Source organism: Heteronotia binoei, chromosome 17 (assembly GCF_032191835.1).
Source record: "Heteronotia binoei isolate CCM8104 ecotype False Entrance Well chromosome 17, APGP_CSIRO_Hbin_v1, whole genome shotgun sequence".
Taxonomy (NCBI): domain Eukaryota; kingdom Metazoa; phylum Chordata; class Lepidosauria; order Squamata; family Gekkonidae; genus Heteronotia; species Heteronotia binoei.
The window spans coordinates 56,452,650-56,476,269 of record NC_083239.1 but is presented as its reverse complement, the minus strand read 5'-3'; the positions used below and the strand labels follow the sequence as shown (position 1 = coordinate 56,476,269).

At 61.4% G+C, this 23,620-nt stretch overlaps 2 protein-coding genes across 2 annotated transcripts in view; one reads left to right on the top strand and one right to left on the bottom strand.

Moving 5' to 3' along the window:
• LOC132586353 (cytochrome P450 2G1-like) overlaps window positions 1–23,620 on the bottom strand; it is a 520,878-nt gene that overhangs the window by 29,768 nt on the left and 467,490 nt on the right. The window lies entirely within an intron of this gene.
• Window positions 269–21,783, top strand: SIPA1L3 (signal induced proliferation associated 1 like 3). Its single transcript, XM_060257804.1, has 21 exons — window positions 269–1,816; window positions 2,132–2,262; window positions 3,768–3,956; window positions 4,117–4,291; window positions 4,391–4,494; window positions 4,806–4,963; window positions 5,681–6,257; window positions 6,364–6,391; window positions 6,456–6,654; window positions 9,032–9,289; window positions 9,525–9,677; window positions 12,859–12,986; window positions 13,612–13,730; window positions 13,808–14,184; window positions 14,575–14,802; window positions 16,151–16,313; window positions 16,842–17,043; window positions 18,364–18,507; window positions 20,479–20,599; window positions 20,904–20,988; window positions 21,135–21,783. The coding sequence occupies exons 1-21, from the start codon at window positions 427–429 to the stop codon at window positions 21,282–21,284; spliced, it is 5,079 nt and encodes a 1,692-aa protein (XP_060113787.1). The 5' UTR covers window positions 269–426; the 3' UTR covers window positions 21,285–21,783.

Here is a 23,620-nt window from a genome sequence, read left to right as displayed (position 1 = left end):
TTGGGCTTCTGGGGGTTAGGAAGGGCCTGGAGCAGCGGTCCCAGGAGCAGTTGCTCTGCCTCTGGCCAGCTCAGTGTTTCCCACCCCTGCTTTGGCCCCTTTCCAGGCCTGGCTAAGGTGCCGTTTCCCCTTCTCTCTTTCAGGATGGCCCAGGACACGTGACGGCAGTGCCTGTCTTGGGAGTAGCCAGGAGCGTGAGGAGAAGGCCCGGCTGCAGCTTCGCCCTGCTCATGCGGTGGGTACTCGAGCGCTGCAGTCCGTGGCGATGGCAGGAGGGCGGTGCCCAGCAGCGAGTCCTCCAGTGGGTTGTGGTCGGCCAGCAGCACACGGTGCCTTCTTTCCTGGCAGCGGCTGAGGCCTGCGTGTCCCGATGGAGATGAGCGGTGCCTTCCCTCCGGGCACAGGAGTCAGAGCTGCCTTGGGACGATGACCTCGTATCGGCCTGTCCGTGAGAGCGGAGACGCGGGGGGGCCAGGCTTGAAAGGCGGTGGCGACTATTACTCCCTGGGTTTCTGGGCTCAGAATGGCTGCGCCAGGCACCTGGAGGGCACTGCTGCCCCGCGGCCGGCCACCACGACTCCGGCCATGCCAAAAATGGGGGTCCGGGCCAGAATCGCTGACTGGCCTCCCAAGAGAGAAGGGCTGAAGGACCCCGCCATCCCCCTCCCGCCCCGAGACCTGGAGACCCCGGCCGCCGGTATGCCGTGGGGCTTCCAGAATGGCCAGTTTCCCAGTGGGGCCGTCCCCTCGGGGTTCAGAGGCTTCCAGCGCCTGGCTCGGAGGAGGTCCAAAGATGCTGAGTTCCAGGAGAGCTGGCCCCGCTCTCCGGCCCGGGGATTCCTGCCACTGCGGAACAGGAGCAGCAGTGAGATCACTCTCAGCGAGTGTGACTTGGACGAGGCCTTGGAGGCCCGAGGGGCCCGGCTGGCCAGCGGCCTGCCCCTCTTCCGCGAGTACGGGAGCACCTCCTCCATCGACGCCCAGGGCATCTCCGAGCAGAGGTTCTACGACATGCTGAAGGAGTTCCGCAGTGGGAACCCGCTCCCCCCGCCGCTGGAGTCTTGCCGGGCTGCCCGGATCAGCAAGGCCGAAGCCAGGAACAGTCAAGGATTGGCCCTGCTGGGGGATGAGTTCTCCCTGCAGCCCAAGGAGAAGTCCCGCAAGAAGGGCCCCAAGGCAGAGGCCGGTGCGGGTGGGGACTCCATCTTCCGGAAGCTGCGGAGCGGGCGGAGCGAGCCGGAGGCCGGCAAGGTCCTCTCTGAGCCCGAGGAAGGAGGCCGAGCCTGGCTGTGCCAGAAGAGCTTTGCCCACTACGACGTCCAGAGCATGCTCTTTGACCTCAACGAGGTGGTGGCCAGGCGGGCCTACGTGGCGCAGAGGAGGAACACTGCCACGGGGGCTTCTGCCGCCTCGGCTGTCTCTGCTGCCGTCTCCCGGTCCTGTGGCCTGGGGAGCCTGGAGCCCCCCGTCACCTCCTTCCTCGGCCCCGAGGAGCTGAGCTACAAGGACAACCTGGAGCACGACCCCGGAGACGACAACAGCAACGACCTGCTCCTCAGCTGCCCGCACTTCCGCAACGAGACTGGCGGGCAGCAGGAGCGCAACGTCAGCTTCTCTCGGGCCTCTGCCAGCTCCCCGGGGGGCGGGGAGGGCAGCCCGGGGGAGGCGGGGCCTGCCACCTACTGCACCAATGCCAGCATCTCCGTGCTGGAATTCCCCAAGGACCACCAGCAGAATGCCAGCCGGCTGAAGCACTACAGCATTGAGCACGTGGACTCGGGTGCCCGCTACTACCACGACTATTTCTGCAGCAAAGGTGCTTAGAGGCTCTTGTGGGTCGCAGGGCCCGGGGGGGGGGGGGGAGAGGTCTTGCCCAGGCCTTCCGGCTGATGGGCCAACCACAGAGCCATGCTGTGGGGGAGAGGAGGGAAGGGCAGGGCAGAGCAGTTCAGTTGAGGCCCAGAAGTGAGACCTCGAGGGGCAGCTGGAGCTGACCGGAAGGGCCTGGCCAGCCCCACACTGGGCATGTTCGAGAGGGGAGGGGGTCTCAGGGCCCTGAGGCCTGTTTTCTGTGGGCAGGAGAGAGCCTGCTCCCCCCCCAAGTGAGCTGTCTGCCCCCTTCTCTCTCCAGAGCATTCCAACTACTTTGGGGTGGATGAGAAGCTGGGGCCGGTGGCCGTCAGCCTCAGGCGCGAGAAGCTGGAGGACCACCGGGAGCATGGGCCTCAGTACCAGTACCGGATCATCTTCCGCACCAGCGAGGTAGGTGGCCTCTGGGCCTGCAGGGAGGGGGGCTCTGACTCTGGCCTTCTCTGGCTTCCTCAGCTGAGTCCTGCTTTGGTACTAAAAAGCAAACCCACGGGGGCCCTGGGGGAAGTTGTGCCAACGCTGGGCCAATTAGCTGAAGCGGTGCCAACTGTTGGGATTGTGGTCTCAGGCTGTGCCGGTCGTCTGGATTCTGGTATGTAGTGAACTTATATCCCGCCTTTCCCCATAACTGGCTCAGGGCAGATCACAGCAAGGGGTAGACAATAAAAACCAACAAGTCAGGTTTAAAACAATAAAAACTAAACAGCAAAATGATAAAACTAAATAAAGTGCATCACTGCCGGAAAGGTTGCATTTCACAGAGTGCAGTTTTTGGCCCCAAAATAAGTGATGATGTTAAAAGCAGATTCAGATTCAGTCTTTTTGATTTAATCTATATGTATGATATTTATGAGAGAGCTTAATTTGATATGCCTCATCTATTGTTATTGTAGTGGTTTTTAATGTTGTGAGCCGCCTGAGCCCATTTGGTGGGATCGCGCAGGGTATAAATCGCAAATTAAAAATTAAATTAATCAGGCTCAAGCAAAGGAAACCCCCAGTAAATAATGCATCACAGTCTTTACCATGTCATAGCACAAAATAATATCAAACAGACTCCTCTCATGCAATATCAAAATGCACAGTAAGCGACGAACGTTCAATCGCACCATTAGAAGCAACACACAACCAAAACCAACCATCATCCTCCCAAGGCCATTCTTCCAGAAGCCACAACTGCGCTCCCAAATCCTGTTCTTCTCCCAGCCGCAGGATTGTGAACAATTGTGAGGCTGCCTGAGACCTCCTCCAGGTCAGCGTTGCCTCCCGGGCTGGCAGCTGCTCTCTGGGGTCTCAGGCCAAGGACTTGCCACCTGCGTCTGCTCCCTCGCTGTCTGCTTTTCAGCCTCGGGAACAAGCGCAAGGCCTTCCGCCATCCTTGTGCCTCCGCGGTGGCAGCTGAAGGAGCTGGGAGTCGCGCCCGGGTGGTCTTCGGGTAGGCTCAGTGGGAGAGCACGCTGGAGGTCCCAGGCTCAGGCTCCAGGGGGCTGGAAGAGCTTCCTCTGGCTGCCAGTCTGACTGGACAAGGCTGACCCTGGTGGAGCCACCCCAGTGGTCTGATTCAGTGCAAGGCAGCCTTGGGGGGGGGGTGTATTTCGACTTGCATTCTGCCCTCCCCATGAGTGGGCTCAGTTTCACAAGATTGTTAAAACAGTTAATTCAACTGTTAAAGCGATTAAAAACAAAAGCACAATAGCATGAAAACAGGCAGCACCATAGCTGAGAGTAGCATCTGGAGCAGCTTCGTTCTTGTGCCCAGGCTGTGCTGTGGTGGGCAAGAAGCAGGATGCCGCCAGGGCAAAGAGCAGGGCGTGAGCTCCCAGGGGTGCTCTGGCTGTGTCTCTGTCCGGGGCAGCCTCCTGTGAGATGCTCTTCCCCCCCCCCCCTGTCTCTGGCAGCTGACCACCCTCCGGGGGTCCATTCTGGAGGACGCCACGCCCACCACCACCAAGCCCAGCAACGTCCGTGGGCTGCCTCTCAAGGACGCCCTGGAGTACGTGGTCCCGGAGCTGAACATCCACTGTCTGCGCATGGCCCTCAGCGTCCCCAAAGTGACTGAGCAGCTGCGGAAGCTGGACGAGCAGGGGGTGAGCGGGGCAGGGGCTGGGAGTGGCAGGCTGGGAGCGGGAGAGGAGCCCCCTGTGCTTCTGCCTTTCTCCCCCTCTGGTCCCTGGGACAGGGCCTGGATTCGGACTGGGAGTTTCGGGCAGAGGGTCTCACCCGGGCCCCGCCTCCTTCCCTTGGCAGCTGTGCCGCAAGCACAAGGTGGGCATCCTGTACTGCAAAGCCCACCAGAGCTCAGAGGAGGAGATGTACAACAACGAGGAGGCGGGGCCAGCCCTGGAGGAGTTCCTGGAGCTGCTCGGGGAGAAGGTCTGTCTGCGGGGCTTCAGCAAGTACGCCGCCCAGCTGGACATCAAAAGTATGCCTCTGCAGCCGGGGGGGGGGAGGGAGGGAGGGCAGGCAGGAGCCTTCCCCACTGACCGGCCCTCCACCCCCCCGTGACCGCTTTGCCTTGCAGCTGACTCCACGGGAACCCACTCCCTCTACACCACCTACCAGGGCTACGAGATCATGTTCCACGTCTCCACGATGCTCCCTTACACCCCCAACAACAGGCAACAGGTGAGGAGGGGCCCTGCGCGGGGCAACCCAGAGGCCTGGACCCTCTCCTTCCAGGTGCCTGAGATCCCCTTGAAAGACCGCGGCCTCACCCCGTCATCTCCCGAGGCTCTGCCCCAGTGGTGGTGGTGGTGGTGGTGCAGGGGTCTCAGCAGTGCCCCAGGAAATGCAGAACGATGCCCCTCCCGAGCGTGCTGTGATGTTGTGGGTGTTCTGCATGGCCTCATTGCTACTGGCACCCGGCCAGGGTCCGCCCTCCCTCTCTCCCCAGCACTCCAGAGCACCTCAGCCACTCACCCACCTTTCCCCCCCAGTTGCTCCGGAAGAGGCACATCGGGAACGACATCGTCACCATCATCTTCCAGGAGCCGGGGGCCCTGCCCTTCACCCCCCAGAACATTCGCTCCCATTTCCAGCACGTTTTTGTCATCGTCCGTGCCCAGAGCCCCTGCACGGAGAACGTTTGCTACAGGTGAGGCAGGCCCTCTCCCCCCAGAAGCCAGGTGGCTGGAAGCAGCAGCGAGTGGATCTCCAGCCACGACTTGTTTGTGTGGGGCCTGAGGCAGGAAGCCACTCCTGGTGAAGCTCAGCCATCCGTGGCACTTTGGGCAGTGGGGCCACATGTGGTACGGCTGGGCAGGTCGGGATGGGAGGGGGTGGGCCTTGGTGGCTGCCCTCAGCCTGAGCAAGGTGGGTCTGCCCGCCAGCCCTTGGGCCACTTGCTGCACCCTGGGGGGGCCTTTTCCTTGGAGATTTCTCACACATGCCCCCCCCCGCAAGGCTTAGGGCTGAGTGGTGATCAGATCAAGTTGCCCCATCTGTTAAAACGCAGCTGAGGAAAAACAGAACATCTTATTGGGGGTCAGAACACTTCCTTGTATCCTCAGTCTTTAGATTTGGCCTGTAGAGCATAAGAACCTGGGAAGAGCCCTGCTTGGTCAGACCGCTGAAGGCCCATCTGGTCCAGCCTCCCGTCTCCTCACACAGGGGCCAACAAGAGGCCTTAGAGGCCCAGGCCTTCGCTTTCCTGGCTCTGGATGTGGAGGTTCCCCCATGGGCCTTTCTTCCATGATGTGGCTTTCGAGAAGACGTCCTGGGTGGCCTGAAGGAGGTGGTTCCTCAGCCTGCGGGTTTTGAGGGAGGGCTGGATGAGGTGACCAAGCGTGTCTTATTCCTTCCCCCCGTGAAGCGTGGCTGTGACCCGATCCAAGGATGTCCCGCCCTTTGGGCCGGCCATCCCCAGCAGGGCCGTGTTCCGCAAATCAGACGTCTTCCGAGATTTCCTGCTGGCCAAGGTGATCAACGCCGAGAACGCAGCCCACAAGTCGGACAAGTTCCACACCATGGCCACCCGCACGCGCCAGGAGTACTTGAAGGACCTGGCTGAGAACTGCGTCACCAGCACCCCCATCGACGCCACGGGGAAGTTCAGCCTGATTTCCCTGGCCTCCAAGAAGAAGGAGAAGGCGAAGGCCCGGGTGGGGGCGGAGCAGTACAGCACGGGGGCCATTGCCTGGAGGGTCTGGGCCCAGGATTACACCCAAGGCGTGGAGATCGCGTGCGTCCTGGGCATCTCCAACGAGTTCGTCGTTCTCTTGGACCTGGCCACCAAGGAGGTGGTCTTCAACTGCTTCTGCGCGGATGTGATCGGCTGGACGCCGGACTCTTTTGCCATCAAGATCTTCTATGGCCGTGGGGACCACATCTTTGTCCGGGCCTTGGAGAGCAACCCGGAGGACATCAAGGAAGTTGTGCAGAGGCTGAAGGTGAGAGGCGGCATCCGTGCTGGGTCTTCCTTTTGACGTGTGGCTGTGGAGGAGGGGGGCTTCCGTTCCGGCCTGGCCTGGCCTCGCAGCTTTCTCCTCTTCTCAGGTGATGACCTCCGGCTGCGAGACCGCGAGATGACTCCTGCTGGCCAGGGAGTCTTCCTGCGAGACCGTTCGGATGCGTGGTTCCACTTGAAGTCGATGCTGGTTCCTCTGGGGTGGTCGATGACGTATGCTTCGCCTGGCAGGCGGGGCTGCGGCAGGGCAGCCGGCTGGTGGAGATCTGCAAAGTGGCCGTGGTCACCCTCAGCCACGACCAGATGATCGACTGGCTGCGCACCTCCGTGACGGTCAAGGTGGTCATCATCCCCCCGCACGAGGACGGCACTCCTCGCAGGTAACGCTCCCTCCCTCCCTCCCTCCTCCCCGGGAAGCAGCCAGCAGGGCAGGGGAGGAAACCCCCCCTCTGCAAGAGGCACAGCCTGGGCCAGGGATGCACCCCTCTCTCTGCCTGTCTGTCTGCGCTTTCCCGGTCCAAAGCTCGGGGAGGGGCTTTGGGCTGGTTGTTCTGGGGGAGCCCCCTGAATGAAAGGGGGGGAGGCGTAAACGCTGCTTTTGTTCCCGCTGGTTGTGGGAGGGCTGGGTGCTGGAGAGGGACGACCCCAAAGGTCTCAAGAGTTACTCTTTGGGCTGCCAGAGGCGGCACAGTCCCTGTTCCAGGTTGGAAGCCACTTCAGAGCAGGGGGGAGGGGGCCTGGGGGGGTGTCTGCTCCCCCAAGAGATCTTTGCCACCCAGCATGGGGCAAAGGAGCACCCAGGCATTCAGTCTGGGCTGCATTGTTCCCAGGCCTTTCCTGGGGGCTGGCAGTGCAGAAAGTGTGCCCCCTGGCCTGGAGCTGGGAGGGGCTTGGCTGGTTGACTCTTGGGGTGGAGCTGAGCCCGAGGCTGCAGCCCCCACGTGCCCCCCCACCTGTGATGAAGAAGAGGAATAAGAAGAATTGCAGATTTATACCCCGCCCTTCTCTCTGAATCAGAGACTCAGAGCTGCTTACAATCTCCCATGTCTTCTCCCCCCACAACAGACACCCTGTGAGGTGGGTGGGGCTGAAAGAGCTCTCCCAGCAGCTGCCCTTTCAAGGACAACTCCTATGAGAGCTATGGCTGACCCAAGGTCATTCCAGCAGCTGCAAGTGGAGGAAGGGGGAATCAAACCCGCTTCTCCATGCACTTCACCACTACACCAAACTGGCTCTCTCACCCCCCGCTTTGGTGACCGTCCCGGGCACTGCTGAGCCTCCAGACGGCAGGGTGTGGGCCCTGCTGCCCCCTCTGGGCTTCCTGCACCACAGAGGCAGGGGGTGGGGGGAGGGGTGGCCTCCGGGGACCCAGAGCAGCAGCAGAGCCAGAGCGGCTGAGGAGGAGTGGCTGCTGGCTGCTGGCTGCTCTGCCTCTCCCCTGATTGTCTTCCCAAGGCAGTGAGTCAGAAAGATCCCACTGGGTGTCGGTGTGCAGAGGGAGGGAGGGAGGCAGGGAGGGCCCTTCTGGAGGGGGACGGGAGATTCTTCAGGCCCTCCTCCGCAGGAGGGGAGCAAACCCAGAAATCCGATGAGAACCAGCAAAGGGGGAGGCCTTGGCTTGGGATGCCCCCTCAGCTCTGCCTCCTTGTGACCCAAAGGGGGGCAAGTCTTTTTCTAACCAGGCCTCCAAAGCATTTTGGGCTGTGGCTGAAGCTCCCGGGGACCCGTGGCCGGCCCTTTCTGTGCCTCTGGGGAAGGCCCCTGGAGGGGTGGGAGGGAGGCGGAGAGGGGGAGTGGCCCCAGGATTCCTGTCTAGCAGGAGACAGGGTGGGTGGGGCTTCCACCTGTGGGCCCCTCCCTCCCTGTCAGTGGAGGGCCTTCCGGGGCAGTGCCTGGGCTGGTGCTGGAGCCAGGGAAAGGGGCGAGAGATGCCCTTTGGCACGGGGGTGGTGGGGGTGGGGAGGGGTTGTGTTGCATTGGCAGTTCCATGCAGGCGGTGGCCTTGGGCCCTTCTAGGGGCGGCTGCATGCGAGGTCTTGTCTCTGCCAGCCTGCAGAGTGACTTCGTCGTCGTCATCGCTGGTGCGGCTGCCTGGGGGTTCCACAGCTGCAGAGGTGGTGGCGGGGGGAGGGAGGGGTCTGCTGCACAGCAGTCCCAGGGAAGGGAGGCCACACGGGGAGAGCTGCTCAGGGGCCCACCCTCCAGGCAGGCAGGCAGGCAGGACCTCCCCCATCAGGGCCTGTTTCCCCGGCCCTTCTCCTGCTCGGCTGGAAGTTCTGGTTTGGCGCAGAAGTGGGTGGGTGGTGCGTGACACCCTGGGCTGTGCAGGGAGGCTGATCTGAACCCGGGTCTGCAAGGGAGCAGGCCGAGAGGGTTCCTGGGCCGCACACAGAGAAGCATTGCTCTGGTGGGAGGGGGCGGGAGAGCCCCCCAGGCGAGGTTTGGGCCCCTGCCCTGGAAGGAAGGAAGGAAGGAAGGAAGGAAGGAAGGAAGGAAGGAAGGAAGGAAGGAAGGAAGGAAGGAAGGAAGGAAGGAAGGAAGGAAGGAAGGAAGGAAGGAAGGGTTTGGTGGGCGCTGGAGCCAGCCTTGGCAGATCAGGAGGTGACAGGCGGGGGTTGAGGGGAGCGGCTCCCTCCTTCGGGGCAGGCAGGATCCAGTCTGGTCTGCCTCAGGGCTGTGACTCCAGAGCAGGGGAAAGGAGGGGTGGGCCGGAGCCCGAGGACAGAGCTTCTCACCCCTCCTTCCCCTCTTCTCCAGGGGCTGGGCCGAGTCTTTCCGCGTCAGCACCATGGAGCCGAAGGTGGAGCCGGAGAGCCTGCCGGTGGGCTACCGGCCCCCCTACCGCAGTAACTCCGCGTGGCAGTGGAGCGGGTCTGCCACCCACGGGGCCTCACAGGCCTCCAAGTGGGGAGAGCAGCCCGCCCCCGGCCACGGCCAGTCACAGTCCCTCACGAGGACCCCGAAACAGAACGCGGCCCCTCCGTACCGAGAGTCTCAGTCCCTGCATAGCAAGAGGTGAGGCCGCGGGGGGTGGCAGAAGTGCCTGCTGTGTGCTGCCCCTCTCTCTCTCCTGGGGGCCACAGCCGATGGAGCCTCCTCCCCACCCTTCCGTGGCCAGTTTGCTGCATTCTTGCATGCCTTCCAGAAGAGGCTGCGATGTGTTCTGGGATGCCGCTGGCTCTGAAGGTGCTGAGGAGAGGAGGAGAGAGAGACAGAGCAGGGTTGAGCTCCTCTTCCCCTTCCTTGGCAGGCCAGTGAGCTTCCCAGAGACTCCCCACGCTGCATCCTCCACCCCCGCTGGAGCAGAGTGGACGGCACACCCTTACCGGCAGCCCTCGGGCAGCTTTTCCACGCCAGCCTCCTCTGGAGCGGCCTATTCCCGGCTCAAGCATGGTCCAGACAGGTACAGAAGGGGGGGGGGTGATGGGGACGCCCCCATGGGGTTGGGGTCTCCAGAGGCCATCTCTGGGGGGTCTCCTCGGAGTCAGCTAGTCCCATGTGAAGGCCCATAGTGGCCAGAGCAGTTGAGAAGGACCCCACCCCCGGCTAGCTGGAGGGTGCTGGAGTTCTTTCCAAGGCACAAGGCCGGGGGGGGGCTGCTTGTGCTGGGGGGAGCTTCAGTCCAGGGTTGTGCTCTCCTTGGTGCCCAGGCCCCAGCCAAGGTGAAGAGGCTGCCACAGTGTTGTGATGTGCTCCGACTGGTGAGGCTGCCACAGTGTTGTGATGTGCTCCGACTGGTGGGGCAGGGGTGGGGGTGAGAGAAGTGAGAGAGAGCCTCTGCTGTTTCCCTCTCTGCCTTCCGGCTCTCTCCCTCCACCCCTAGTGCCAACTGTGCCTGACTCAAAGGCTGCCTTGGGAGAGAGACCGGAAGGCCCACCCTCCGTGTTCCCTCTAAGCGGCAGACTCTTGTGAGCAAAAATTCTACTGTGTGAGCTGCTGCATCAGTGAGTGTGCTCCAGGGTCCTCCTTCCTGAGCGAAGACAAAATGTGTGGAAAGGAAAGGAAGGAAAGGTCCCCTGCACAAGCACCAGTCGTTTCCGACTCTGGAGTGACGTTGCTTTCACAGCAAACTTTTGACAGGGTGGTTTGCCCTTGCCTTCCCCAGTCATCTATGCTTTCCCCCCAGCAAGCTGGGTCCTCATTTCACCGACCTCGGAAGGACAGAAGGCTGAGTCAACCTCAAGCCTGCTACCTGAACCAGCTTCCACTGGGCTCGAACTCAAGTTGTGAGCAGAGCTTAGGACTGCAGCACTGCAGCTTTAACACTCTGCGCTGGAGGCTAAAAATGTGTGAGCTGGCTCACACTAACTCAGCTTAGAGGGAACACTGCCCACCATACCCTGGTGTTCCCACACCCAAGACGATATTGTGGTGGGGCCGGAAGGGCGGGGGAGGTGGGGGCTTCTCTGTTTAGGTGCAGGGCAAGAGGGGACAAGGGATGTGACTTGGCCCCACTGGTGGACCTCCTGGTGGCACCTGGGTTTTTTGGCCACTGAGTGACACAGAGCGTTGGATGGGAGGGGCCACTGGCCTGATCCAACATGACTTCTCTGATGTCCTTATGTCTGGGGCAGTGATGCTCTGTATTCTTGGTGCTTGGGAGGGCACTGTGAGAGGGCTTCTAGTGTCCTGGCCCCACTGGTGGACCTCCTGATGCCACCTGGGTTTTTGGGCCACTGTGTGACACAGAGTGTTAGACTGGATGGGCCATTGGCCTGATCCAACATCGCTTCTCTTAAGTTCTTATGTCTGGGGCAGTGATGCTCTGTATTCTTGATGCTTGGGGGGGCACAGTGTGTGGGGGGGCTTCTAGTGTCCTGGTCCCACTGGTGGACCTCCTGGTGGCACCTGGGTTTTTTGGCCACTGTGTGACACAGAGTGTTGGACTGGAGGGGCCACTGGCCTGATCCGACAGGGCTTCTCTTATGTTCTTATGTGACACAGAGTGTTGGACTGGAGGGGCCACTGGCCTGATCCAACACGGCTTCTCTTATGTTCTTATGTGACACAGAGTGTTGGACTGGATGGGACACTGGCCTGATCCAACAGGGCTTCTCTTATGTTCTTATGTGACACAGAGTGTTGGACTGGAGGGGCCACTGGCCTGATCCAACATGGCTTCTCTTATGTTCTTATGTGACACAGAGTGTTGGACTGGAGGGGCCACTGGCCTGATCCAACATGGCTTCTCTTATGTTCTTATGTGACACAGAGTGTTGGACTGGAGGGGCCACTGGCCTGATTCAACAAGGCTTCTCTTATGTTCTTATGGGACACAGAGTGTTGTACTGGAAGGGCCACTGGCCTGATCCAACAGGGCTTCTCTTATGTTCTTATGTGACACAGAGTGTTGGACTGGATGGGCCACTGGCCTGATCCAACAGGGCTTCTCTTATGTTCTTATGTGACACAGAGTGTTGGACTGGAGGGGCCATTGGCCTGATCCAACAGGGCTTCCCTTATGTTCTTATGTGACACAGAGTGTTGGACTGGATGGGCCACTGGCCTGATCCAACAGGGCTTCTCTTATGTTCTTATGTGACACAGAGTGTTGGACTGGAGGGGCCATTGGCCTGATCCAACAGGGCTTCTCTTATGTTCTTATGTGACACAGAGTGTTGGACTGGAAGGGCCACTGGCCTGATCCAACAGGGCTTCTCTTCTGTTCTTCTGTGACACAGAGTGTTGGACTGGAGGGGCCACTGGCCTGATCCAACAGGGCTTCTCTTATGTTCTTATGTGACACAGAGTGTTGGACTGGAAGGGCCACTGGCCTGATCCAACAGGGCTTCTCTTCTGTTCTTCTGTGACACAGAGTGTTGGACTGGATGGGCCACTGGCCTGATCCAACAGGGCTTCTCTTATGTTCTTCTGTTACACATAGTGTTGGACTGGAGGGGCCACTGGCCTGATCCAACAGGGCTTCTCTTCTGTTCTTCTGTGATCCAGAGTGTTGGACTGGATGGGCCACTGGCCTGATCCAACAGGGCTTCTCTTATGTTCTTAAGTGCATAACACAATGCCTGAAGTGGGGTGGGGTGGGGTTGGAGTCCTGCTGCTCCCTCCCCCATGGCCACTGGGGCAGGTGCAATGGACAGAAGTGTCCAGCGGCTCAGCCCTCCAGGCCCAACGTGTGGGGAAGAGGAGGTTGGGCCAGAGGGCCTTCCCGCAGCCGTCTTCTGCCCTGCAGCTGTGCTGGGGGTTCCCTGGTGCAGGCGAGCTGTTGGTCTGCTGTGGTGGGGTGAGGGGGGGGTTGCAGCGGGCACTTTGTAGCTCAGGCCTCCCTTGCTGGCCAGTTTTACATTTTGTGATGTTTTAATTCTGATGTTTGTTTTTGCCGCCTTGAGCCCTCTTGCGGGAGAGGGCGGGGTATAAATAAAAAACATTAAAAATTCAGTTCTCCCCCCAAGAGCTGAGGAAAGAGGAGTCTTCGGCTGGTTGATGCAGCTCTTGGCACTTGCCTCCCCCATCTTTCCCACCTCTTCCCTCCCCCCCCCCCGTCTGGTATTTTTAAAATCTGCTAATGAGTGCAAGCTGGGCGGTGCCTCCCTGGAGCTGTCGGCCTCTCTCTGCTCCGCGCACAGGTTTGCAGCCTCCTGCCCACGGCCTCTGGTGCCCTTCGACCCGCTCTGCACCCATGAGGGGACCCCCAACGGAGACTCCTCCTCTTCCCCCCCCAGTCACGAGAGCACCATGGAGAGGCCCAAGCCTGGTAAGCAGCAGGGGGGCCGGGGGGGGGGGGGAGACTGAGGGCTTGGTCTCCCTGGCCTAGCAGCTCCCATCAGGCCTGACCTCAAGGGGGAAGCCTGGGACAGTGAGGGCAAGCGGGGGGACAAGTGGAAGAGGCTGCTCTTCCCAGAGGGTGGCTTGGGGGCCCAGGGGCCTTGTGAGGGCAAGTCAGAAGCCCCCCACCACCACGTGAAGAAGGGCCTGGAAGCAAAGCCCGTGACTTTCCAGGGCCTGGGGATCTTGTCTCCCTTGTCAGCAGACCTCTTCCGGTAGGGGCATTTTGCCTTCCTCCCCCAGGCAGCCTCGAGGAAGCCCCCTTTCCCACCTTCTGCCTTCTGCTGGGGAAGGAGAGAATGGCCCATCTCTCTCACACCCCCCCTAGGCCTGTCCTGAGTCCCAGTTGACTGCCCAGAGAAGACGGGGAGGGGAGAGTACACTGCAGTCTCCCCACACCCCGTTCCCATCTGGTCACTGGCTTCTGGCTGCATCGGCAGACAGGGATCGGAATAACCCAGGAACTGGCATGCGGGGGGAGGGAGTCCAGGGTGTCTGGGCCGTTTGGAGTGGCCCCAAGGCTCTTCTCCCCCGGCCTTCCTGTGCCCCCGCAGAGCCGCTGTGGCACGTGCCTGTGCAGAACCGACTGTCCGCCACTTCCGGGAGCAGCGTGAGCAAGCGGCCGAGCAGACAGGACCCCACGGGCAAGGAGTCTCCCAACCGCCATGCCAAAGTGAGTTGGGGCCGCTGATGGCCACGAGTGCTCCCCGGTGGGCCAGGCACCCCTGACTCTCTTCCCCCCACCCCCAGGGCGAGGGGCCGTACTCCAGCAGCCACTCCAGCAGCAACACCCTCTCCAGCAACGCCTCCAGCAGCCACAGTGACGAGCGCTGGTTCGACACCCCCGACCCTGCCGAGGCTGATCCGGACCCCCTGGCCAAAGGGGGCTCCAGCGACAGCGGCATCGACGCCACCAGTGCCAAGTCCTTGCGCCGGGACAAGATGCCCGCCGTCTCTCCTCCCTACGGGGCTGCCCTGCATGAGGCCGGCTGCAAGAGGAGGGAGTCATCGCCCGGGGTCGGCTCCGGGGGGCAGAGCCGGGTCTACCGCCCCAAGGCCTTTGCCGTGGGAGCCAGCATAGCTGGCCGGGGCGGCAGCAGCAATAACAGCCACTTCAATCAGCCAAGGTTGGTGGACCCTGAGGCCTCCCGGTTCTCCCTCTGGAGTCTCTCTCTCTCCCGAGCAGCACTTACGGCCCTTTCCCTGCTGACAGGCCTTGGCCCCCCTCCCCCTTCGAAGGAGAAGCCCAGCCAGGCAGCTGAAGGCGCCAGTTGAGCACGCGCCAAGGACTGGGGTTTGGGAGCCTGCCCGTTGTCCCAGCTGGCTTGCGAGGGAGACGCCACCTCTGCCCAAGTGTCATTTGTGGCATCTCCCCCCCCCAGTAGCAGCCCTTGGCGCCCCCTGGTGGCAGCCTCTTGCAAGCACCCTGGGCAGCCCTTCCCAGAAGCCACCTCTGCAGGGCTCCGCTCCCCCTCCCCTCTGAGCTGAGGTGCCCTTCTCTTCTCTCCCCCTTCCAGCCATAGCAGCTCCCGTGCAACTTACCCTGCCCAGGTCTACAAGAAGATGGCAGCAGCGGATGGGCCGCGGGCCCTGCACATGTCACAGTCCAGCTCCTTCCAGCTGTCAGCTTCCGTGCCCAAGTCCTTCTTCTCCAAGCAGAGCAGCAGGAGCAAGCACCTGCCGGCAGGGTGGAAGCAGGGCGAGGAGGCCCCTGCCGGGCCGGGCCCCTCCACCGACCCCAAGAAGTGAGTCCAGCCTGGCCTGAGCCCCGCCCCGGCTGGACTGCCTGCACAAAGCCCCTGTTGGCTGGGCGGGATCCCAGCCCTTAGGCCTGGGGGTTTCCTGCAAGGGGGCCTGGAAATTGCTCCTGGGGCTAATGCTTGCTGAGCTGCCACTGCTCTCGACCCCTGACTTCACCCCCATCAGGGGAGTCCCTGAAGGCATGCTGGGCAGTTTGGGGGTGGGTGGGAGGGGGGCTGCTTGCTCCAAGGGGGACCTGAAAGGCCCTCGGGGCGACTTGTCCTTGAAAGGGCAGCTGCTGTGAGAGCCCTCTCAGCCCCACCCACCTCACAGGGGAGAAGAGGTAGCAGATTGTAGGCCGCTCTGAGTCGCTGATTCAGGGAGAAGGGCGGGGTATACATCTTCAGTCTTCTCCTTCTTCTCTGGGAGAACCGGGTTTGATTCCCCCCTCCTCCTCTTGCAGCTGCTGGAATGGCCTTGGGTCAGCCAGAGCTCTTGTAGGAGTTGTCCTTGAAAGGGCAGCTTCTGTCAGAGCTCTCAGCCCCACCCACCTCACAGGGTGTCTGTTGTGGGGGGAGAAGATAAAGGAGATTGTAGGCTGCTCTGAGTCTCTGATTCAGGGAGAAGGGTGGGGTAGAAATCTGCAGTCTTCTTCTTCTTCTTCTTTGGTGGCGGAGATCCTGCCCTGGGGGGGGGGGGGGGGCTTCCTTCCGCCTATCCTGAGGTGCCCAGGGTGGGATGGGGGGCACTTGCAGTGAGCTGTTTGGCAGGAACATCAGAGCAGCCCTGTTGGATCAGGCCAAGGGCCCATCCAGTCCAACACATGGTGGCCAAAACTCTGGCGCCATCCAGCAGAAGGCCATTTGCTGGCTCCTGGGATCAGGCTCTGTTTCAAGGAGGTGGGGGGGGCGCTCCCTGTCCCCCGTCCTTTACTGGCCCCTCTGGCTGAGGGTCCCCGAGAGTGCCCCTGGGACGGCCCCTCCTTCCGCTTCGGTTTTGCTTTCGGGATCAGTTGGCTTTCATTATCACAAGATTCACTTTTATTGCAAGAGATGCCTTGAGAAAGGAGGACTGTGGAAAGAGGGTGGAAAGGATCAAAATGTGAAAAAAACCTCACCCTGGAGGAAACATTAGGTTGAGGAGGGTGGGCAAGGGAAGGCAAAGGGTGACGGTCTGTTCTTGATCTGCTGTGGCCCTTGGGGCCTGTGTTCGAATCCCTACCCCTGAGCCTGTGGCCACAAGGGCAGTTGAAGTCCAGCGGGTCCAGCTTACGGCTGCCAGTGCGTGGGCAGAGTCCAGGAGGAGGAAGCCCTCTTTGCTGGGGAGTGACCTGGGCTCCCCCTCTCCCCCCAGGCAGGTCGACCTGAACACCAAGAATGTCTTTGGCCAGCCGCGGCTGCGGGCCTCCCTGCGCGACCTCCGCTCCCCCCGCAAGACCCACAAGTCCACCATTGAGGACGACCTGAAGAAGCTCATCATCATGGACAGCAGCCTGGCGGAACAGGAGCAGGAGCAGGTGGGCCGAGGAGGAGGAAGTGGGAAGCCGGGGGCAGGTTTTAGATGTAAGGAGGACTCCCTCTCCCTCCCTCCCCACCTGTTCTGCCTGGATTCTGCTCTGATCTCACTCCAAGGCCCAGCTGGGAGGTGGGTAGAAACACCCAAGCAGCTTCGGTGGGTAGAAACACCCAAGCAGCTTCGGCCTTTTAGCGGGACAAGGAACCTCCCTGTCCGGAGGCAGTCTACCTGTGAGGATGGCTCCTCCGCTCCCCTCTGGGGGGGGAGAGAGGGAGAGAGAGAGAGAGAGAGAGAGAGAGAAAGAAAGAAAGAAAGAAAGAAAGAGAGAAAGAAAGAAAGAGAGAAAGAAAGAAAAAAGAGAAAGAAAGAGAGAGAGAAAGAAAGCGAGAGAGAAAGAAAAAAGAGAAAGAAAGAAAGAGAGAGAGAGAGAAAGAAAGAGAGAGAGAGAAAGAAAGAGAAAGAAAGAAAGCGAGCAGGCTGTCTGGAATGGCCTCTTCACTGTTGGGTCTTGCCCCCCTCCCACTCCCAGTCCCCACAGAAAACTCTCCAGCGCACGCTGTCGGATGAGAGCCTCTGCAGTGGCCGACGTGATGCCACCTTTGCCAGCACCTACGACTTTGAGCAGCCTCTGGCCAACGACGTCCTCTTCACCAGCACCTACCCCTCCTGCACTCTGCCTATCCGGAAGCAGCACCCGCCCCCCAGCCAGGGCAGCTTCTCGGAGAAGAAGTGTGAGTCTCTCTCCTTCCCTCTCTGGCCTTTCTCTCTCTCTCCCTGCCTCTCTGGCCTTTCTCTCTCTCTCCCTCCCTCTCTGGCCTTTCTCTCTCCCTCCCTCCCTCTCTGGCCTTTCTCTTTCCCTCCCTCCCTCCCTCTCTGGCCTTTCTCTCTCTCTCCCTCCCTCTCTGGCCTTTCTCTCTCTCCCTCCCTCTCTGGCCTTTCTCTCTCTCTCTCTCCCTCCCTCTCTGGCCTTTCTCTCTCTCCCTCCCTCTCTGGCCTTTCTCTCTCTCTCCCTCCCTCTCTGGCCTTTCTCTCTCTCTCCCTCCCTCTCTGGCCTTTCTCTCTCTCCCTCCCTCTCTGGCCTTTCTCTCTCTCTCCCTCCCTCTCTGGCCTTTCTCTCTCTCTCCCTCCCTCTCTGGCTTTCTCTCTCTCTCCCTCCTCTCTGGCCTTTCTCTCTCTCTCCCTCCCTCTCTGGCCTTTCTCTCTCTCTCCCTCCCTCTCTTGGCCTTTCTCTCTCTCCCTCCCTCTCTGGCCTTCTCTCTCTCTCCTCCCTCTGGCCTTTCTCTCTCTCTCCCTCCCTCTCTGCCTTTCTCTCTCTCTCCCTCCCTCTCTGGCCTTTCTCTCTCCTCCCTCCCTCTCTGGCCTTTCTCTCTCTCTCCCTCCCTCTCTGGCCTTCTCTCTCTCTCCCTCCCTCTCTGGCCTTTCTCTCTCTCTCCCTCCCTCTCTGCTTTCTCTCTCTCTCCCTCCCTCTCTGGCCTTTCTCTCTCTCTCCTCCCTCTCTGGCCTTTCTCTCTCTCTCTCTCCCTCCCTCTCTGGCCTTTCTCTCTCCTCTCTCCCTCCTCTCTCTGGCCTTTCTCTCTCCTCCTCCCTCTCGGCCTTTCTCTCTCTCCCTCTCCTCTCTGGCCTTTCTCTCTCCCTCTCTGGCCTTTCCTCTCCCTCCCTCCCTCTCTGGCCTTTCTCTCTCCCCTCCTCCCTCTGGCCTTTCTCTCTCCCTCCCTCTCTGGCCTTTCTCTCTCCCTCCTCTCTGGCCTTCTCTCTCCCTCCCTCTCTTCTCCCTCCCTCTCTGGCCTTTTTCTCTCCCTGCCTCTCTGGCCTCTCTCTTTCCCCCTTCCTTTCTGGCCTTTCTCTCTCCCTGCCTCTCTGGCCTTTCTCTCTCCCTCTCTGGCCTTGGCACTTCTTTGCCTCTTCTGAGGGGCTTGACTGCTAGGAAGGCGGCAGGGCGAATCCCCCCCATGCCTGGAACTACCTGCAGTGCTGTGGGGTGGGGGCTTTTGCAAGAGGGCTTTGGGCCGTCCCTGGCAGGCCCTTGACGGGGTGGGGCTTCTCTTTTGCAGCCCCCATCTCTGCTTCGGAGCTCTCGTTGAGCGACACGCGGGAGAAGCCCCTGCGGCGCATTGACCCGGGCCTGATGCCTCTGCCGGACACAGCCGCTGGCCTGGAGTGGTCGAGCCTGGTCAGTGCCGCCAAGGCCTACGAAGGTGAGGAGGCCCCCAAGGCCATAAGGTCCCAGGTTCAAGACCCAGCGGGACTGGCCTTTCTCTGCCTGGAGAGCGGCTGCCAGCCAGAGCGGGCCTTGGGAGGGAGCTGGGGTTGAATCCAGGGCAGGGAGTTGGGGAAAAGCCCCTTCCCAGCAGAGCACAGGGGGGCCAGGTAGATGGCTCTGAAATCCTAGAAGGTGCTTTTCCCGGAGGACCCCAAACATGGTGAAAGAGTGGGGGGGGAGTGGCCCCTTTGTTGTCTGGCCCTGCTGGACATTCCTTCTGCCAGCTTCACGGTGGGACCTTGCCTGCCCTGGGCTTGTCTCCCCCCCTTCCCTTCTTCTGTGGCTCCGGCTGGCTTGGCTCTTGCTCTGTGTCCTTCTGGGGTAGGGAGGGGGCTTGAGGATGTGGCTCCCACCGCCGGCCTCTCTTTAAAGCCAGTGCCCCCTGCCTCCCCTCCCGTTCCCTGCTGTTCTGGGAGAGTCAAGCAGGCAGGCCGGCCGGCCCAACCGGCTCCTCTGCTCCCAGCAGGGCAGCGGGGGAGGGCTCTCTGGCAATGTGCTGGGGCCTGCCATCTGCGTCAGGCTCAGCCCCTCCCTCCTGACGCCAGAGAAAGCTCTCCTCGGGAGGGAGGGGAGGGGAGGAGGAGCGCCGGGAAGGCTCCAGCCCACCCTGCCTGGGCTCCACTCCGCTCAGCTCTGCTCTGTGGCCGGCTGGCCGTCCTCACCATCCTCAGCGAGCACCAGTGAAGGAACAGCAGGCAGGTAGGAGGAGGAGGCAGCCGGGCCTGCTGGCGGGAGGGGAAGGCTTTGGCCGCTCTTCCCGGGGCCTCCTCAGCCACGGAAGGACTCCGGGCTGGGCTGGGCTGGCTGGCTCTGCTCTCCTGCTGCTGCTGCTGCTGCTTCTGAGCCTCCCCGTCCCTTTGTGTTCGCTGCCACCGGCTTCTGTGCCCTGCTCTTTCCAGGCTCGGCTCCTGGGTTGGACTGGCCGCCCCAGGGAGTTGCCAGCAGGGGGGCCGAAGCAGTGGGCCTCCCCAGAGCCCCCATTTCTTCCCCCACTCCTGGGAGGCCCGGCCTTGGCTTGGTTTGGCTGGGGAGGGACAGGCCGAGTGCTCTGCTGGGGGAGGGAAGGGGGGCTGAGTAGAACAGCAGAATCCTCCCCCCTTTCTTGCCCCACTGTCCCCCGTGGGAAGCGAGCCGTAGCCCTTTGGGGAGCACCTTGCAATGGCTGCCAGCAGGGGTGGCCCTGGAGCTTGTTGGTTGTCTCCGGGAGCCCTTACGGTCAGAGGGGGTGGGGCCACTGGGCGCTTTTCAGGAGTGGGGAAGCTCTGTGGTGATCAGGCAGGGCATCCAACATGGGTTGGAGCCGGGGGGGGGGAGCAGGCCTGGGGGTCACCCATTGAAACCCCGCAGCATCTTCTTGGCTGCCTTTGGCACATGGGGGGGTTAAGACCTGCCTCCCCCCCCGATTCTGAGCAAGGGGGGAATCCCTGGCCCCTGGGGTGTGGAGCAGCAGCCTCCCCCTCTCCTGGCCCCCTGGGCACCGGCTGCAACCTCCTTGGCTTTTCCCATTTCTTGCTCGCTCCTTCTATCCCATCATCCCCAGCTCCACCCCCCTGGGTGCTCCAGAATCTGAAGGCAGAGACTGGGCATGTCTTGTGCCCCCCTTGCCCACCTTCCCTTGAGGGAAGGGGGCCAGCCTGCCTCTCTTTCGAAGGGGGGGGGGGGGGGCGGGGGATTGCTGTCTGCCCTGCTGGAAGGAGGCCCGGCCTCATGCCCCCCCCCAGCGCAGACTCGTTGAGTCATTGGAGAAGCTCGGCTGCTCTGGAGGTTGGCAGCTGGAGAGGGCCCCGGGGGTGACTCAGGGCTTGCTCCCTGGGGGTCAGGGACGCAGGCGGCTGAGTTCTCTGGTCCCCCGGGAGCCAGCCTGCCCACCCACCCACTTGCCCTCTCCTGCCTTCCTTCCTTCCAGTGCAGAGAGCCGTCTCCCTCTTCTCCCTCAACGAGTCTGCGCTGAGCCCTGAGGGGCCTGGAGGCCGAGGGCAACTTAGCTTGGAGAGGCAGCCCACCCCCCGCACCACACCCACCATGAGGTGAGGGGCCCTTCTCGGGAAGGAGGGCAGGGAGGTCAGGCACGGGGGGGGGGCGGGCTTCTGCAGTGGGAGCTGCTTGGGAAAAGGGGGGGAGGAAGGGCCTCCTCGTGGGGGGGGCAGGAAGTAGAGAGCATCTCGGAAGGCCCCCATGCATGGAGAATGCCAGGCAGTGCCTCTGAGCCCAGGGAGCCACCAGCCGGGAACCCCTCCCTGGGGACAGTCTGTCTCCCTGCCCCATGGCTACTGCCACCTCAGGGCCCTCCCCAAAAAGGGCCCAGTTCCCACTCTGCTCTCCCCCCTGCAGTGAGGAGCGCCCCGCGGCAGATCTCACGGGCAAAGTCTACCAGCTGGAAGCCATGCTCAAGCAGCTGCACAGCGACCTCCAGAAAGTAAGAGGGGGGAGCGGGTTCTCCTGCACAGGCGGGGAGGGGCCTCTGCATCCTGCTTCCTCTCAGGTTGGGGCGGGGCAAGGGTGCTGCTTCCTGGGCGGCTGCCAGTGGCCCCTCTCATTTTGGGGGGGGTCTTTGTGCTGCAGGAGAAGCAGGACAAGGTGGTGCTGCAAGCGGAAGTGGCCAACCTCCGGCAAAACAACCAGCGGCTCCAGGAGGAATCGCACACAGCCAATGAGCAGCTGCGCAAGTTTGCCGAGATCTTCTCCAGCGCGGTGGAGAAGAAGGAGCTGTGAGCAGTGGTGGCAGCAGCAGCAGGCCCTGCAGGGGGAGCCTGGCGGGAGGCCCTTGCTGCCGCTTGGGCACACGACCCCCCCGGGGGTGGGGGGGAGAAGGCCCGCCTGTTTCTCCCTGGAGTATGGTTGTGTCTTCTGCCCCCTCGCCAGCCCGGCTCACAGGCCTCTCTGTCCACCCGGGGCCAGGCTTTGGCCTTGGAGCTGAGGAGGGCCGCTTGGCTCCTGGAGCCGCGGAGACCAGGCTGGGGGCCTGAGCAGGCGTGGCCCCGTCGGCCGGTGCCTGCCACGCAGCCTAGGCGAGGGCCCCCAGGGTCCTAGGAAGAAGAGCACTTTCTCACAGTTAAATTATTTTCTAGAGAAGGACAGGTTGGGAATGGCTCAGGAAGTTAAAGAGAAAAAAAAAAGAATTTAAACATAAAACACTATATTTGTAGAAATGGGACTGTTTGTAATATTTTCTATGCGATGTCTGTGCATGAGTCAGAGTCCAGATCTGTTTCCAGCCCCAGGCGTTTGGAGAGGGGTGGGGTGAAGGGGGGAGAGGGGCTGCCCCTCCCTGACTCAGCCAGGTGAAGCGGTACTTGGGGCCCCACAGGGAGGGGGGACCTTCTTCAAGTCCTGCAGGTTCAGCTGTGGGGGGGGGGGACACCTCCTGGGGTGGAGGCCCTATCCCTCCCTCTCTTCCAGCTGACTCCTGGTTTTGCTCCCAAGCCATCTTTGCCATCTCTGCTGGTCAGGGACAAGAGGCCATGTTGGGCAGGGGCCCTCAGGCCCCCCCCCCCGGCCGCAAGCCAGCTCCTCCACAAAAGGAGGCGGTGGGGGGGTTGACAGGCGAGCGGAAGAGGCTCGCGGCTTTTGTTTCTTGTACTGCTGGTGCTGCCCCCCCAGGCCCAGGGCAGGAATCGAGGGACTTCCCCCTCCCAGCCAGGGGACTTGCTTGTTCAGGCACCGTGGGCCCCCAGCACCCCGGCCTTCCTGCCAGAAAATTAGCACCTGACCTATGCAAAGACCACCTTTCCAGGCACGGAGCAGCCCCCAGCCCTTCCCTGGGCCAAGAAGTGTGTGCGTGGCGGGGGCTGTGTACCATCCGGCCTCTTGGAGAACCTCAGCAAAGCCTCCAGGGACCTGCTATCCAGTGCCTCATGCCCTCCGGGTGGTGCCCAGGCCTTTGAATCCCCCCTTCCTGCATACAACAGAGGCTCTTGCCTCACCAGGGTGACCCCCCCCCTGCACTGACCTTGAGCTGATCAAAGACCAGCGGGCTTCCCCTCCCCCCCCCACAGAACAGACCCCGCCCCCTCCTCCCAAGCGTTTTTCTTAATTATTTTGTATCAGGATCTCACTTAAGATTTGTACGGATTGTCCCCCCCTCCCCACGTCTGTCCTGTGATGTAGGAGTACAGCCTTTGCCCCCCCCCCCCGTGCCACACCCTGCCGGGAGGGCAGTTCCTTTCTTTGTTGGTTGTGTGATGTCTGATGTTCCCTGTTTTAATTTTATAAGAATCTTTACAGATCAAATCTGTCTTATTTAAATTTTTTTTGTCTTAAAATTGCTGATAGGAAAATGAAAAACAGCCACGTTTGTAAAATAAGTTATCTCCTGTGCTGTTCTCTGGAATCCTCAAGAATAATTTTTGGCTCGTCTTGGGCGGGGGGGAAAATGCAATAAATGTTTCCTAGAACAACCAGCGTGTTTCCTTTGGCTGCAAGAGCCCACCCCCCCATCCCCACTTGGCGGGGGGGGGGGGGAGAGGGAGCTGGGGTGGATTGCGTGTGCATGCTTCTGGCCGCAAATATGCAGGGGGCGGTGTGGGGGGGCTCAGCTGTGGCTGCTTCCGCCTGGTACCCGTATGTCTTCTAATTCTGTTACCATGGCAACCACTCCGCTGCAAGAGCTCGCGCCTCAGGTACGAGGATGGGGATGGGGCTTCTTCCCCTTGCTTCTCCCACCACCACCACCACACACCCCAGTGTAGAGGGACCTGCCCCCCCCGGTGCCCCCTTCCTCCACCTCATACGTGGGGGGCTCAAACCAAAGAACCAGCAAAGCAGCAGAGGAAATAATTCAGACCACATTTAATGCACAGAACAATCCAAGCACATTAAAGATGCAGGCAACTGAACGACACACCATGTACACAAGGTAGAGCTTGAGGGAGGGAGAGAGAATGCCCTGGCTAGCCTGCAGTGGCAGCCCCCCCCCCAGCTGCCTTTTCCCAGCCTCTCTCACCCCAGGGGGGCAGATTTTCACTCTGGCCCACCTTTCTGTATTTTCATTTTAACGTTTCCTTTCCCAGCAACACTGAAAAGCCCCTGCCTTGGAGGCCAGCTGAGAG